General features: G+C 43.5%; 1 protein-coding gene across 2 annotated transcripts in view; it reads left to right on the top strand.

The window, feature by feature from the left end:
• The first annotated feature begins 360 nt into the window (after positions 1–360).
• LOC118964336 (uncharacterized) overlaps positions 361–18,226 on the top strand; it is a 150,696-nt gene continuing 132,830 nt past the window's right edge. The window contains exons 1-3 of one of the 2 annotated variants that reach the window (XM_090230750.1): positions 361–505; positions 660–701; positions 16,542–16,868. In XM_090230750.1, coding sequence (XP_090086876.1) covers positions 16,604–16,868 — 265 coding nt within the window. In that variant the 5' untranslated portion in view covers positions 361–505; positions 660–701; positions 16,542–16,603. Of the gene's footprint in view, positions 702–16,541; positions 16,869–18,226 lie in introns of both variants that reach the window. The other variant, XM_036975350.2, reaches the window with a different exon arrangement.

The raw sequence follows: 18,226 nt of genomic DNA, 5'->3' as shown, positions 1-18,226 counted from the left end.
CCTACCTGATCTGTAACCGAGGAAAACTCGTAGAAATTCTAAAGAAATGCTTAGCAGAATATGGGCCTGGTTGGCAGTATATGGGGTTGTAAATAATATAGTAATATAGCAGGACAAGTATGTAAAATGTAGTCTGTAACAGTCAACTCAGTCTATATACTGTAGTCTGTGAATGCATAGACATATCGAGTGTGTACCTGTCAAACGGCACTCTATTCCCTATATAGTGCACTACTTCTATGAGTTCTGGTCAAAATAAGTGCACTAAATACCCACTGGGCACAGACTTCAATTCAACATCTATTCCACGTTGGTTTAACGTTAATTTAAATAACGTAGAAACAACTTTGATTCAACTAGTGGGTAGGCAACGGGGTGTCGTTTGAGACACAACGACAGTCTAGTAGTCTGTGAATACATATTGTTATTTACCACAGTCAAGTGTGTGGGTGTGGTGTTTTCACCCCTCTGCTCGGGGTGAAAACTGTATCCTCCTAGCATCAAGGTGAATCAGAAACATTGTGCGGTCCAGCTCCTCTACTCTCCTCTGGCCTGCTATCACTTCAGGGATCAGGAGAACAAGATGGAGGGTCATTTATGGATGACAACGATCCTCCTGTCCTTCTGTCCTCTGATCCTCCTGTCCTTCTCTCTTTCAGATCATCTGTTTACTGAACTCTCCCAACATCCCAACTGCAAAGGTGAGATTCAGATATGCTTCAACATCTGTACTTACTTGCTGTTTGTGGTTTTAGGCTTCTGTATATTATGTAAGACCGTATGCTACATCTGCTGTAAAAAATAAAAGAAAAGGGCTCTATGAATCCATTTGATAGAAATCGGATGGATGTCCATTCCAGAGTAGTCTTTTTCTGAAGATACTGTGTAAAGCACCATTTATTAGTTATGTAAGGCCGTCTGCAGGATGATCTTTCATCTATCATGAAAACTTCGGTAAAATACATTGGATTTATTCTGTCAGTTGTCGTAAATTTAAAATGAAAAATAAAAAGTTGATGTGAAAAGATTTCCAACAGATTGAATGCATATAGGTATAGTTTATTGGTAGTGTATTTCAAGATGCTTTGCGTCAACCATTTCCCACAAGACGACCAATGTTCCATAGAAAATAGAAAATAAATGACGAGTATTTTGACCACTTTTTCATGTTTGTATTTTTTACATAATTTGTTTTATTTCACCTTAGAAATGATTGCTTATGGGTCTGTGCGTGTAAAACAGCAGTGTTCTCAGATGTTGAATTCATGGGTGTTAGAGGTGTATTAGAATGGATTTTTTGTTGCCAACGTTACGCTTCCATTGTTTAGCAGGAACGGAATGTTCATATCCTGTATATTTGTGTTTGTCTCACTTTGCCATTTTAAAATGAACGAACTGGAAGAGAGCATCTGCTAAATTACTAAAATGTCAAATTAGTAACATTTTACATTCAGATAGATATAATGCTGTATTTCTACATTTAAAAAATATATATGTTAATGTCATATATGTATCATTTGTACAAGTCTTTATTAAACATGTCGGTATTTGTTCCATTAGACTGTGTAAAACCTAGCACTACTTATTATATAGGTGGATATCTATATATATATAGCGCTTTGCAACAAAACATGATTATTTGTCTCTCTGAAATGAAACCATCAAGTGATAGATGTCTGTCATTGAACAACCCCATGCCATGATTAGGGTTGTGAGAAAACACACCAATCTCTTTCATTTATTTGTGTTTATTTAAGCTTTATTTTAACAGGGAAGACATATTGAGACCGAGGTCTCTTTTTAAAAATTCGCCCTGTATTTTGCAATATAAACGTGTGCCCCCCCAGTTTTACCAGAGTAATGTGATACAAAGAGTCCCGGTGTGCTTTAGGACCATGCGGACTCCTCTGAGCAGTCTGGTGGGCTGGCTGAAGTGTCCCGGTGTGCTTTAGGACCATGCGGACTCCTCTGAGCAGTCTGGTGGGCTGGCTGAAGTGTCCCGGTGTGCTTTAGGACCATGCGGACTCCTCTGAGCAGTCTGGTGGGCTGGCTGAAGTGTCCCGGTGTGCTTTAGGACCATGCGGATTCCTCTGAGCAGTCTGGTGGGCTGGCTGAAGTGTCCCGGTGTGCTTTAGGACCATGCGGATTCCTCTGAGCCGTCTGGTGGGCCGGCTGAAGTGTTCCGGCTGGATTTAGGGCAGCATGCTGACAGCCTGTGTGGTGGCAAAGCTTCTGGAAGGCTGGCTCCAAACCCAACCGCAGTCCCGCAATGTTATTTTAGGCGTATTGCTAGCCCCACGGAGGTAAAGTTGGTTTTATAGTCGAACATTCAACAGACATTCGCCCAAAAGCCCGTTACAAATGTAAAAATCAGTAACTAATTCACCGTTTGTCACAGAAACATCAAATTGATGATTTATTCTATAAATGTCTAGTATACTTTTACAACCTTTGTTTTGAGTAGAAATTCCAGTTTTGATTTGATAGAAATACAGAAAATCTCAAATATTGCATTTAAAGATGAAGAAACCAATAACTAATTCAGTGATTGTCACAGAAAAAGTGAAAATATGCCTTTATTTGCAATAACTTTAAAGAAATGTTAATTTAAGTGCAATTTGTTCTATATGAAATTAGACAATGTTTACATAACGTTGTACAATGTTTACCATCGTAAATTGTATGCCAAATCAATGGTTGTATTTTTAGTGCAACAGTTCTGCATTTTAAAGTAGTTACAAGGCACAACAGTCATTTATTTATACGTCTCTAATTTATCAGCAAAAAGGCCCCTTCCAATCATTTTCTATTTTGGCTTTGTTGAAGTCCTTCTTTGTCATCCCCAGACAAGCTGAATGTTACCGTCTCCTGAGGTAATAGACTCAACTGTTCAACACTTACAGCCAAATGTTTAATAGCCAGGGTATTCCCAGAACACATTCTGGAAAGTCTCTAGTCACAGTGGTCAGTTTATTAGGTACAACCCCCTATGCATCTGGAGCAGCGTGAATTCAGAACAACTGATGAAGCTGGGAAAGGAGATGGACTGTTTAAGTCCAGTTGGAGTTACAGTCAGTAAAAGCTGAGTGTTGAGGCCTCCCGGGTGGCGCAGTGGTTAAGGGCGCTGTACTGCAGCGCCAGCTGTGCCATCAGAGTCCCTGGGTTCGCGCCCAGGCCGCGACTTGGAGGTCCGTGGGGCGACGCACAACTGGCCTAGCGTCGCCCCGGGTTAGGGGAGGGCTTGGTCGGTAGGGGTCTCATCGCGCACCAGCGACTCCTGTGGCGGGCTGGGCGCAGTGTGCGCTAACCAAGATGGCCAGGTGCACGGTGTTTCCTCCGACACATTGATGAGACAAGATAGTAGTTACTAAACAATTGGATACCATGAAATTGGGGAGGGAAAAAAAAGGGGTCAAATTCAAAAAAAGATTTACATTTTTTTTTTTTTTAAAGCTGAGTGTTGGAATTATAAAATAAAATAAACAGACTTGAAACTTTTCTGAGTTACAAAACACCATCACAGACGGTGCTGTCATTTTGCACATTATAAAGTTCAAACAAACAGAAAACCTGAATACTTCTCTGCATGCTTCAGTGTCCAGCAAGCCAAGACCACGGGACTTGATGTATGTAGGAGCAGTTTATTATCGCGAATAGGGTGGTGAACCTAATAAAGTGTCAACTGAGTGTAGATATCACAAACAACTCCTTGTGAGCACTGTCTGTTATATGTTTGATCAATGGGTATAATGGTCAATCTGATCCCCAAGGTCCTCAGACTCACTTGGATATATGAGTTGGAGATAAAGGAGAAAATATGGAACTAGGACATTAAAACACTGGCAGAATTCTTTCATCCATTCACATAAAATGTATTTTAAAGTATAAATACCCTTCTAAGACCACTGTCTTTCTGGATGTTTTAAAAGGTTTGCAAATAGTTATTTCTGCAAGGAATGTGAATTGAAAGGGATTTGGTAATACCTATGTAGGTGACGTAGTTTCTCCACTGGTACAATGTGTGGTAGTTGCACACCTCCCTGCTGAATTATGTAGAGCTGATTTGGCCCAGTTTACTTTTATTTATTTATTTAGTTTTCCATTTTCTTTTTTGGACAAACCACATTTTCACGTAGGCTTTGTGCTAGCAGTTTAAAAGAGAGAGAGCAAATAGCATACGGACAGCCTGGTTGAAGTCCTAGTTTTTAATGGTTAGTGCCAGTAGATTGCAGAGGGGTTCACATACAGTTCAGAGGTCAATTATAATGTATACATTTAGACCAACAACCAAACATGTACAGTCCACTTCTTAAATTAGTGTTTTTTTTTGTTATCCACCTCTGGTATATTTAAATACTCATGCTAATATATTTATACAGTATATATGTACACAACCGTTTGAAGTTTGGGGTCACTTAGAAATGTCCTTGTTTTTGAAAAAAAAAAAATAATAATAATAATTTGTCCATTAAAATAACTTCAATTTGATCAGAAATAGAGTGTAGACATGGTTAATGTTGTAAATGACTATTGTAACTCGAAACGTCTGATTCTTTATGGAATATCTACATTAGCGTACCGAGGCCCATTATCAGCAACCATCACTCCTGTGTTCCAATGGCACGTTGTGTTAGATAATCCAAGTTTATAATTTTAAAAAGGCTAATTGATCATTAGAAACCCCTTTTGCAATTGTTAGCACAGCTGTAAACTGTTGTTCTGATTAAAGAAGCAATACAACTGGCCTTCTTTAGACTAGTTGAGTATCTGGAGCATTAGCATTTGTGGGTTTGATTACAGGCTTAAAATGGACAGAAACAAATAACTTTCTTCTAAAACTCGTCAGTCTATTCTTGTTCTCAGAAATGACGGCTATTTCATGTGAGAAATTGCCAAGAAACTGAAGATCTCGTACAACGCTGTGTACTACTCCCTTCACAGAACAGCGCAAACTGGCTCCAACCAGAATAGAAACAGGAGTGGGAGGCCCCGGTGCACAACTGAACAAGAGGACAAGTACATTAGAGTGTCTAGTTTGAGAAACAGACGGCTCACAAGTCCTCAACTAGCAGCTTCATTAAATAGTACCCGAAAAACACCAGTCTCAACGTAAACCGTGAAGAGGCGACTCCGGGATGCTGGCCTTCTTGGCAGAGTTGCAAAGAAATATCCAAATCCTCTGTCTTGGTAAAAAGCAGAGGGATGATCCTGGAGAAATGTAACCAATCTCAGATGAATAGACAGAGCTGTAGATGTAAGGACTGGCCATCCATGAGAATAACAGGATAGTTTTAACCATGTTATGAAGCTATACACTGTTTGTTTACATGTACAATGTTTACAAACACCGGATTAAACAGGGTTATATTTTAGGTTCTGATGGGGTGTGACAGTTGAACTCAGCTCAAGAGGCATTTACAAGTAAGCTATATTTCACTAGTTATATTCTTCAAAATGGACAGATATTAATTATATATTTGGTCCAGTTATATATATATATAACTGGACCAAATATATATATATATATATATATATATTGTTCAGAAATGGATGTAACAACTACAGATGGCCCCTTTAAGTCTATCAGCAGTGTGCGAGTTTGATCATGTGTCTATTAGGTCAAATTATTATTTATTTAATCAGCATGAATTAGATTGAGCAATAAAAGCCCCCATTTTAATTCCATCGGCTGGGATCCACACTATGCAGCTGTTATTCTACAGGCTGGGATCCACACTATACAGCTGTTATTCTATAGGCTGGGATCCACACTGTTATTCTACAGGCTGGGATCCACACTATACAGCTGTTATTCTATAGGCTGGGATCCACACTATGCAGCTGTTATTCTATAGGCTGGGATCCACACTATGCAGCTGTTATTCTATAGGCTGGGATCCACACTATGCAGCTGTTATTCTACAGGCTGGGATCCACACTATACAGCTGTTATTCTATAGGCTGGGATCCACACTATGCAGCTGTTATTCTATAGGCTGGGATCCACACTATGCAGCTGTTATTCTATAGGCTGGGATCCACACTATGCATCTGTTATTCTATAGGCTGGGATCCACACTATACAGCTGTTATTCTATAGGCGGGGATCCACACTATACAGCTGTTATTCTTACAGCTGTTATTCTATAGGCTGGGATCCACACTATACAGCTGTTATTCTATAGGCTGGGATCCACACTGTTATTCTATAGGCTGGGATCCACACTATGCAGCTGTTATTCTATAGGCTGGGATCCACACTATACAGCTGTTATTCTATAGGCTGGGATCCACACTATGCAGCTGTTATTCTATAGGCTGGGATCCACACTGTTATTCTATAGGCTGGGATCCACACTATGCAGCTGTTATTCTATAGGCTGGGATCCACACTGTTATTCTATAGGCTGGGATCCACACTATGCAGCTGTTATTCTATAGGCTGGGATCCACACTATGCAGCTGTTATTCTATAGGCTGGGATCCACACTATGCAGCTGTTATTCTATGGGCTGGGATCCTCACTATGCAGCTGTTATTCTATAGGCTGGGATCCACACTATACAGCTGTTATTCTATAGGCTGGGATCCACACTGTTATTCTATAGGCTGGGATCCACACTATGCAGCTGTTATTCTATAGGCTGGGATCCACACTATGCAGCTGTTTGCAAGAGCGCCTTTTTCACTGGCTGTCTTCTGGTTTTAAAAACAATGATTGATAGGCAGCTTAAACTTCTTGAATTCAACCATTATTGGGTTCAAATACACATTTAGATTTGTGAACAGCCATCCACAACCCGCAAGGCACAAATAGCTAAGTGAGAGAGCAGCAGTGTGATCAATGCGCTATGTCGATATCAATAACAAGTGATATCTGTATCGCCGTAGACCACACTGCTGTCATCCTTCACCACTGCTGTCATCCTTCACCACTGCTGTCATCCTTCACCACTGCTGTCATCCTTCACCACTGCTGTCATCCTACACCACTGCTGTCATCCTTCACCACTGCTGTCATCCTTCACCACTGCTGTCATCCTTCACCACTGCTGTCATCCTTCACCACTGCTGTCATCCTACACCACTGCTGTCATCCTACACCACTGCTGTCATCCTTCACCACTGCTGTCATCCTACACCACTGCTGTCATCCTACACCACTGCTGTCATCCTTCACCACTGCTGTCATCCTGCACCACTGCTGTCATCCTACACCACTGCTGTCATCCTACACCACTGCTGTCATCCTTCACCACTGCTGTCATCCTCACCTCCATGCGTTTATTCAAATTGGATAATCTTTGGATGCCAACCGCAGTCGCACCATTGGAAGACATAGCTTGGACTGTAGCCAACAAAAACCCATTCCTGCTTTTTTCTCGTGTCCATCAAACACATTTGATGTGTCATCATAGTGGTCTCTGATTGGTGGTCAGACTCACTCAGTTGGAACAAACTTAAATTTGCGCCTTTTATCAATGTTGATTTGAATGTCATTGAGAAAACAGATAAGTGTCAAATATTTTTTTTTGCAAACATCCTTTCTGAATTTAAAAGTAATCCTCAAAGTAATCCTCAAAGTAATCCTCAAAGTAATCCTCTCAGTAATGATCTAGTTTTTCAGAAGTATCTGTAATCTGATTACAATATTGATGCTGGTAATTTAACAGTTACAGTTACAGAGTACAGTTACCATTTTTTGTAATCCCTTACTCCCCAACCCTGCTAAGGGGATATACTTCTCAATCCTGTAACATATTCCAGTCTGTGCCAGGGAAACAGTCCTGTAGTGTAGCATCTGTGTCATCAGACCACTTCCATATTGAGCACATCACTGGTACTTCCTGTTTGAGTTTCTGCTTGTAAGCAGGAATCGGGAAGATAGAGTTATGGTCATATTTGCAGAATGGCGGGCGAGGGAGAGCTTTGTACGCGTCTCTGTGTGTGGAGTAAAGGTGGTCTTGAGTATCTGCAAAAATTCCCGTCACCTCTGTCACGGACTGGTCTCCCCCTGTCTGCATGACCTCAGCACCATCACAGACTGGTCTCCCTCTGTCTGCCTGACCTCAGCACCATCACAGACTGGTCTCCCTCTGTCTGCCTGACCTCAGCACCATCACAGACTGGTCTCCCTCTGTCTGCCTGACCTCAGCACCATCACAGACTGGTCTCCCCCTGTCTGCCTGACCTCAGCACCATCACAGACTGGTCTCCCTCTGTCTGTCTGACCTCAGCACCATCACAGACTGGTCTCCCCCTGTCTGTCTGACCTCAGCACCATCACAGACTGGTCTCCCCCTGTCTGCCTGACCTCAGCACCATCACAGACTGGTCTCCCCATGACTGCCTGACCTCAGCACCATCACAGACTGGTCTCCCCTTGACTGCCTGACCTCAGCACCATCACAGACTGGTCTCCCCTTGACTGCCTGACCTCAGCACCATCACAGACTGGTCTCCCCTTGACTGCCTGACCTCAGCACCATCACAGACTGGTCTCCCCTTGACTGCCTGACCTCAGCACCATCACAGACTGGTCTCCCCCTAGCTGCCTGACCTCAGCACCATCACAGACTGGTCTCCCTCTGTCTGCCTGACCCTGCTGAGACCACCCCGGTCATCATCTGATCCTCCTAAAATGAAGCATAACAAAGAATGACCTTGGTGTACATTTATACATTATATTATCCAAGAATAGAATCAATGGTTCAAATAATTGAAATGACCATTATTCCCAGATCCCAGACGGTATCTTTAAGCTGCTGTCCTGTAGGTTCACCCATTCATTCAAGAAGGAACTTTGCATCATTCACTGATAATGTTAATATACTGCAGAATCACCTGAGCGCCGTAGACTGGTCTTCCCTGGCTGTCTGACCCTGCTGGGAGCCCTGTCACCATCTGATCCTGCTCAGACATGATGAGCATAGTGTTGTGTACTGACTGCACTAGAGTGCTGCGTTCCCTCAGGATGCCTGCGGGACCTGACAGAGCTCATTGGGGAGCGGTCTGCATTTTTCATGCTGTGGGCGGGAGCTGTCGGTAAAACAGACTACTTCAGGATACAAATATTTTTGTTATTCCAAGAGATGTATGCGTTAGCCTAAATATTGTATTAAAAGCACATTTTTTTTGCATGATTCCCAGAATTCACTGCTTCAACTTCAGTAGCCTACCTCTCCTAGTTGGGAGTGAGAGTTCAAGTGCGCCTAGTGAGTGTGTTCTCATTGAAATAGTGTAGAGTGCCTATATGGGTGGAGGATCACGTGGCAGTTAACTTGAATATGATTGGACTGTAGTTTACTACAGTGTCTGTAAATAAATATTTATGATAGAAAGAAGTGGAGGGCGCTCAACCAACGTGAGTCGATGTGCAATCAAACAATGTCCTAATTAAAAAGGAATAGGCACAACGCACAGAGGTCAGACTACGATGGTGAGCGAGCGTTGCGCCAAGGGGTGCTACTTTGGTTTTAGAAGTGGGAGGGACATACATTATTTTTAAATTTTCCAGTTGGATAAACACTCCGGACAGCCTACCGACCAATCGGAGGTATCCACATGGTCCTAAAGCACACCGTTGCCTCATTTGATAAAATATGGGGGATGGGGGGGGGGGGGGGGGGGTAATCAATAAATATTGGGTACTAAATATTGATGACCCATTTAATTGTCACTGCCTGCAAATCGCCTCCTAAAAAGGTAGGATATATCCTATAGGACTAAACGTAGTGCGTTTTGCTGTCATCATTCTTGCTGCTTTCAGTTCAGTAGCGTACCTGTGAGATCAGGTGAGCGTGTGGTCTCTATTAAATAGAACGGGCTATAGCCTATGTATAAATGGGCAGAGAAGCACTGGGCAGTTATCGTTCCAAGGAAATGTACTTCCTAAATAGGCCTATGATTAGGCTATAGTTTACTACATTGCCTAGAAATAGGACCTAAATATTGATCACCCATATTTCTCAGTCTGAAAATATTCCCACTCCTTAAAGAGGTAGAGCCTCTCCAACTCTGCTCTCTTCAAACTAAATCTAGTTTATTGGCTGATAAAGGGATATCTGGTAATTTCACCTATTTCTTAAGTTATGGCTTTGCCCTTTTAAACAGCAACATACAGTGCCTTGCGAAAGTATTCGGCCCCCTTGAACTTTGCGACCTTTTGCCACATTTCAGGCTTCAAACATAAAGATATAAAACTGTATTTTTTTGTGAAGAATCAACAACAAGTGGGACACAATCATGAAGTGGAACGACATTTTTTGGATATTTCAAACTTTTTTAACAAATCAAAAACTGAAAAATTGGGTGTGCAAAATTATTCAGCCCCTTTACTTTCAGTGCAGAAAACTCTCTCCAGAAGTTCAGTGAGGATCTCTGAATGATCCAATGTTGACCTAAATGACTAATGATGATAAATACAATCCACCTGTGTGTAATCAAGTCTCCGTATAAATGCACCTGCACTGTGATAGTCTCAGAGGTCCGTTAAAAACGCAGAGAATATCATGAAGAACAAGGAACACACCAGGCAGGTCCGAGATACTGTTGTGAAGAAGTTTAAAGCCGGATTTGGATACAAAAAGATTTCCCAAGCTTTAAACATCCCAAGGAGCACTGTGCAAGCGATAATATTGAAATGGAAGGAGTATCAGACCACTGCAAATCTACCAAGACCTGGCCGTCCCTCTAAACTTTCAGCTCATACAAGGAGAAGACTGATCAGAGATGCAGCCAAGAGGCCCATGATCACTCTGGATGAACTGCAGAGATCTACAGCTGAGGTGGGAGACTGTCCATAGGACAACAATCAGTCGTATATTGCACAAATCTGGCCTTTATGGAAGAGTGGCAAGAAGAAAGCCATTTCTTAAAGATATCCATAAAAAGTGTTGTTTAAAGTTTGCCACAAGCCACCTGGGAGACACACCAAACATGTGGAAGAAGGTGCTCTGGTCAGATGAAACCAAAATTGAACTGTTTGGCAACAATGCAAAACGTTATGTTTGGCGTAAAAGCAACACAGCTGAACACACCATCCCCACTGTCAAACATGGTGGTGGCAGCATCATGGTTTGGGCCTGCTTTTCTTCAGCAGGGACAGGGAAGATGGTTAAAATTGATGGGAAGATGGATGGAGCCAAATACAGGACCATTCTGGAAGAAAACCTGATGGAGTCTGCAAAAGACCTGAGACTGGGACGGAGATTTGTCTTCCAACAAGACAATGATCCAAAACATAAAGCAAAATCTACAATGGAATGGTTCAAAAATAAACATATCCAGGTGTTAGAATGGCCAAGTCAAAGTCCAGACCTGAATCCAATCGAGAATCTGTGGAAAGAACTGAAAACTGCTGTTCACAAATGCTCTCCATCCAACCTCACTGAGCTCGAGCTGTTTTGCAAGGAGGAATGGGAAAAAATGTCAGTCTCTCGATGTGCAAAACTGATAGAGACATACCCCAAGCGACTTACAGCTGTAATCGCAGCAAAAGGTGGCGCTACAAAGTATTAACTTAAGGGGGCTGAATAATTTTGCACGCCCAATTTTTTCAGTTTTTGATTTGTTAAAACAGTTTGAAATATCCAATAAATGTCGTTCCACTTCATGATTGTGTCCCACTTGTTGTTGATTCTTCACAAAAAAATACAGTTTTATATCTTTATGTTTGAAGCCTGAAATGTGGCAAAAGGTCGCAAAGTTCAAGGGGGCCGAATACTTTCGCAAGGCACTGTATTATGAAGATGTCAAATTGTCACCAACAAAAAGATAAACAAGAGGCATATAGCTAATGCAGCATATGGAATTAATTTTCCACATGTAAATAGCCCTCTTCAGTAGTCCTCAAAGCATGCCATTTCAGTAGTCCTCAAAGCATGCCATTTCAGGTGTCCTCAAAGCATGCCATTTCAGTTGTCCTCAAAGCATGCCATTTCAGTAGTCCTCAAAGCATGCCATTTCAGTAGTCCTCAAAGCATGCCATTTCAGTTGTCCTCAAAGCATGCCATTTCAGTTGTCCTCAAAGCATGCCATTTCAGTTGTCCTCAAAGCATGCCATTTCAGTAGTCCTCAAAGCATGCCATTTCAGTAGTCCTCAAAGCATGCCATTTCAGTTGTCCTCAAAGCATGCCATTTCAGTTGTCCTCAAAGCATGCCATTTCAGTAGTCCTCAAAGCATGCCATTTCAGTTGTCCTCAAAGCATGCCATTTCAGTAGTCCTCAAAGCATGCCATTTCAGTAGTCCTCAAAGCATGCCATTTCAGTAGTCCTCAAAGCATGCCATTTCAGTAGTCCTCAAAGCATGCCATTTCAGTAGTCCTCAAAGCATGCCATTTCAGTTGTCCTCAAAGCCATTCCATGAGCGCAGCATTTATTTTTCAACTCGAATCATGGAGCCCAATCAGTCCTCTAATAACAAGAAAATCATAAACCACAGAGTAGGGCTGGCTAATAAGTCCATATTTTTGTGGTTGTGCTCAGGTAAATCCATTTGGCTAATCTATACTTCCATATTTCCACGCCCTGTTCTTGAAGATCAAGGGGTATAACATTAGTTAGAATGACTGGAATTCTGATAGAGTTTGGTTTTTAATGTAAAGATATAATTTAATCATATTATTATATGTAGTAGAAAGCGAAGGGTTAGAAGAATCCTACATAACCAACCCATAAAGTGAAATAACATTGATTTATCCTGCAATAGATGTCGTTCAATTGGTAACATACATTTGTCTTCTTCTAAGGCCTCTTAAGGGGAAAGTAATCTAAAAGTAACTGAATGTAATCAGATTACGTTACTGAGTTTGGGGTAATCCAAAAGTTACGTTACTGATTACAATTTTGGTAACTAATAACTGTAACGGATTACATTTAGAAAGTAACCTACCCAACCCTGTACCTGAGTCACCGGCTTCATCAATAAGTGCATCGACGACATCGTCCTCACAATGACCGTACGTACAGTTGATGTCAGAAGTTTACATACACCTCAGCCAAATACATTTAAACTCAGTTTTTCACAATTCCTGACATTTAATCAGAGTAAAAAAATCCCCTGTCTTAGGTCAGTTAGGATCACCACTTTATTTTAAGAATGTGAAATGTCAGAATAATAGTAGGGAATTATTTATTTCAGCTTTTATTTCTTTCATCACTTTCCCAGTGGCTCAGAAGTTTACATACACTCAATTAGTATTTGGTAGCATTGTTGTTTAACAAATTGTTTAACTTGGGTCAAACGTTTCGGGTATCCTTCCACAAGCTTCCCACAATAAGTTGGGTGAATTTTGACCCACTCCTCCTGACAGGGCTGGTGTAAGAGTCAGGTTTGTAGGCCTCCTTGCTTGCACACGCTTTTTTAGTTCTGCCCACAAATTTTCTATAGGACTGAGGTCAGGGCTTTGTGATGGCCACTCCAATACCTTGACTTTGTTGTCCTTAAGCCATTTTGCCACAACTTTGGAAGTATGCTTGGGGTCATTGTCCATTTGGAAGACCCATTTGCGACCAAGCTTTAACTTCCTGACTGATGTCTTGAGATGTTGCTTCAATATATCCACATAATTTCTCCCTCATGATGCCATCTATTTTGTGAAGTGCACCAGTCCTTCCTGCAGCAAAGCACCCCCACAACATGATGCTGCCACCCCCGTGCTTCACAGAAGGGATATTGTTCTTCGGCTTGCAAGCCTCCCCCTTTTTCCTCCGAACATAACGATGGTCATTATGACCAAACAGTTCTATTTCTGTTTCATCAGACCAGAAGACATTTCTCCAAAAAGTACGATATTTGTCCCCATGTGCAGTTGCAAACCGTATTCTGGCTTTTTATGGCGGTTTTGGAGCAGTGGCTTCTTCCTTGCTGAGCGGCCTTTCAGGTTATGTTGATATAGGACTCGTTTTTGTAACGGTTTTCATATAGTGAAGGAGAGTCGGACCAAACTGCAGCGTGTCGATTGCGATCCATGTTTATTTAAACAAACGTAAACACGACTAAACACGAACACTACAAAACAATAAACGAAACGAAAACAGCCTATACTTGTGTCAACTAACATCAAACAAGGACATCAGGACAATCACCCACGACAAACTCAAAGAATATGGCTGCCTAAATATGGTTCCCAATCAGAGACAACGATAAACACCTGCCTCTGATTGAGAACCACTCCAGACAGCCATAGACTTTGCTAGATAACCCCACTAGCTACAATCCCAATACATACACACCAAAACCCCAAGACAAAACACACCACAATACAAAAGCCCGATGCCACACCCTGGCCTGACCCAATACATGAAGAAAAACACAAAATACTTAGACCAGGGCGTGACAGTTTTACTGTGGATATATATACTTTTGTACCTGTTTCCTCCAGCATCTTCACAAGGTCCTTTGCTGTTGTCCTGGGATTGATTTGCACTTTTCACACCAAAGTATGTTCATCTCTAGGAGACAGAATGCACCTCCTTCCTGAGATCACTACTATCCCTGACCTGATGGAGTGGCAGGACCGGCTTCTTACTGAGATCACTACTATCCCTGACCTGATGGAGTGGCAGGACTGGCTTATTACTGAGATCACTACTATCCCTGACCTGACCTGATGGAGTGGCAGGACCGGCTTATTACTGAGATCACTACTATCCCTGACCTGATGGAGTGGCAGGACCGGCTTATTACTGAGATCACTACTATCCCTGATCTGATGGAGTGGTACGACCGGCTTATTACTGAGATCACTACTATCCCTGACCTGATGGAGTGGCAGGACTGGCTTATTACTGAGATCACTACTATCCCTGACCTGATGGAGTGGCAGGACCGGCTTATTACTGAGATCACTACTATCCCTGACCTGATGGAGTGGCAGGACCGGCTTATTACTGAGATCACTACTATCCCTGACCTGACCTGATGGAGTGGCAGGACCGGCTTATTACTGAGATCACTACTATCCCTGACCTGATGGAGTGGCAGGACCGGCTTATTACTGAGATCACTACTATCCCTGACCTGATGGAGTGGCAGGACCGGCTTATTACTGAGATCACTACTATCCCTGACCTGATGGAGTGGTAGGACCGGCAGCATTGGCAGCACCAGCAGCACCAGCAGCACCAGGAGCACCAGCAGCACCAGCAGCACCAGCAGCACCAGCAGCACCAGCAGCACGGGCAGCACCAGCAGCACGGGCAGCACCAGCAGCACCAGCAGCACCAGGAGCACCAGCAGCACTAGCAGCACCAGCAGCACGGGCAGCACCGGCAGCACCAGCAGCACGGGCAGCACCAGCAGCACGGGCAGCACCAGCAGCACCAGCAGCACCAGGAGCACCAGGAGCACCAGCAGCACCAGGAGCACCAGGAGCACCGGCAGCACCGGCAGCACCGGCAGCACCAGCAGCACCGGCAGCACCGGCAGCACCAGCAGCACCAGCAGCACCGGCAGCACCAGCAGCACCGGCAGCACCGGCAGCACCAGCAGCACCGGCAGCACCGGCAGCACCGGCAGCACCGGCAGCACCAGCAGCACCAGCAGCACCGGCAGCACCAGCAGCACCAGCAGCACCGGCAGCACCAGCAGCACCGGCAGCACCGGCAGCACCGGCAGCACCAGCAGCACCGGCAGCACCGGCAGCACCAGCAGCACCAGCAGCACCAGCAGCACCGGCAGCACCGGCAGCACCGGCAGCACCAGCAGCACCGGCAGCACCAGCAGCACCGGCAGCACCGGCAGCACCGGCAGCACCGGCAGCACCAGTTTATTTCTATCCTTTTGGAATATTTCCTGATAACAATGTTACATTTCACAACTTCTTATAACAATAAAATCTAATTTGCCAACATTTCTGAAAATGGATATATAGCGTTTTGGAATTAAACTCTTCAGATCAATATAGAGAGAGAAGAGGGTTCACAATGTTTTTTCTGATATTGAATGTTGCAGTCACAGATGGGTTAATTTTATCTTTATAATCAAACCACATAGGTTCAGAGATCTATTGTGGCAACCACTTCCTGACTGAGCAAACAGGACGGAGTAAGGTATGATGTAAACAACTGCTGCACAGTGGTTCTTCACATCTCTGTGTCACATACTAGTACTGTAGATTCTCCTCCACAGACACTCTGTTAACCCTAAGTACAGATCTAGGATCAGTTCCCCCTCCTCAGATTCTAACCTTTAACAAAACAAACATTTGAAGGGGGGGGGGGGGGGGGGGGTGCAAAACTGACCCAGGATAAGCTTCCTAAGGGTAACTTCACCCGACACCTTTACAGGCTCTTGATTTCTGACTCAAAGAACCCGAACCCTGTTGTCTTCTGGAACGTGACGTCACTATCCCAACAGGAGGGACGCCACGTTTCAGTGCAGACGTAAAATAATACTCACTAAAGTTCCTAACCCACCAAAACTAGCGTCCTGTCCAGCGGGGTGTACTTGTCCATCAAGCTGCCTCACGACAGAAACAGGTTCCTGCCCTCTAACATGTCATAGTCACTTAACCCACCCTCCTTGTTTCCCCATACAGACAGACCTCTGTCCATACAGAGTGTATCTCTCCACAGCAGAGTGTCCGTCTCCTGCCCCAACATGACAGGAGACGATCTGAGATTCCACCTCTTTTTGAACCAGACCCTCGTTCACACCACAGTGCTCAAGAGGAACCAGAATCACACCAGAAACAACCAATCAGACACCTGGGTCCAGTTCTACCTAGCTGAACAGAACCTGAACCACAACCTAACCAACCGCTATGTGTTCACGGTCAATGGAACAGGACTGTACATCTGCAGAGCAGAGAGGCTGTGGTCACCCCCTTATAAAGTGGACTGTGTTCACACTCTACTGATAACAGGTAAGGAACTGAATACAAAGATGATGCACTGCACAAATGAACTGACCTGGTCCATGATCTATAACATCTCTAACAGAACCATACTATCCTAGCCTGGTCCCAGATCTCTAACAGAACCAGACTATCCTAGCCTGGTCCCAGATCTATAACGGAACCATACTATCCTAGCCTGGTCCCAGATCTATAACATCTCTAACAGAACCATACTATCTTAGCCTGGTCCCAGATCTATAACATCTCTAACAGAACCATACTATCTTAGCCTGGTCCCAGATCTATAACAGAACCATACTATCCTAGCCTGGTCCCAGATCTATAACATCTCTAACAGAACCATACTATCCTAGCCTGGTCCCAGATCTATAACACAACCATACTATCCTAGCCTGGTCCCAGATCTATAACACAACCAGACTATCCTAGCCTGGTCCCAGATCTATAACACAACCAGACTATCCTAGCCTGGTCCCAGATCTATAACACAACCAGACTATCCTAGCCTGGTCCCAGATCTCTAACAGAACCATACTATCCTAGTCTGGTCCCAGATCTATAACACAGCCATACTATCCTAGTCTGGTCCCAGATCTATAACAGAACCATACTATCCTAGCCTGGTCCCAGATCTATAACACAACCATACTATCCTAGTCTGGTCCCAGATCTATAACAGAACCATACTATCCTAGCCTGGTCCCAGATCTATAACACAACCAGACTATCCTAGCCTGGTCCCAGATCTAAAACATCTCTAACAGAACCATACTATCTTAGCCTGGTTCCAGACCTATAACAGAACCATACTATCCTAGCCTGGTCCCAGATCTATAACAGAACCATACTATCCCAGCCTGGTCCCAGATCTATAATAGAACCATACTATCCTAGCCTGGTCCCAGATCTATAACACAACCACACTATCCTAGCCTGGTCCTAGATCTATAACACAACCAGACTATCCTAGCCTGGTCCCAGATCTAAAACATCTCTAACAGAACCATACTATCTTAGCCTGGTTCCAGACCTAAAACACAACCATACTATCCTAGCCTGGTCCCAGATCTATAACACAACCAGACTATCCTAGCCTGGTCCTAGATCTATAACACAACCAGACTATCCTAGCCTGGTCCCAGATCTAAAACATCTCTAACAGAACCATACTATCTTAGCCTGGTTCCAGACCTATAACACAACCATACTATCCTAGCCTGGTCCCAGATCTATAACACAACCATACTATCCTAGCCTGGTCCCAGATCTAAAACATCTCTAACAGAACCATACTATCCTAGCCTGGTCCCAGATCTAAAACACAGCCAGACTATCCTAGCCTGGTCCCAGATCTAAAACATCTC

This window comes from Oncorhynchus mykiss, chromosome 3, assembly GCF_057628025.1.
Source record: "Oncorhynchus mykiss isolate SJ-2025 chromosome 3, ASM5762802v1, whole genome shotgun sequence".
NCBI lineage: Eukaryota > Metazoa > Chordata > Actinopteri > Salmoniformes > Salmonidae > Oncorhynchus > Oncorhynchus mykiss.
This window is presented reverse-complemented; position numbering and strand designations above follow the sequence as displayed.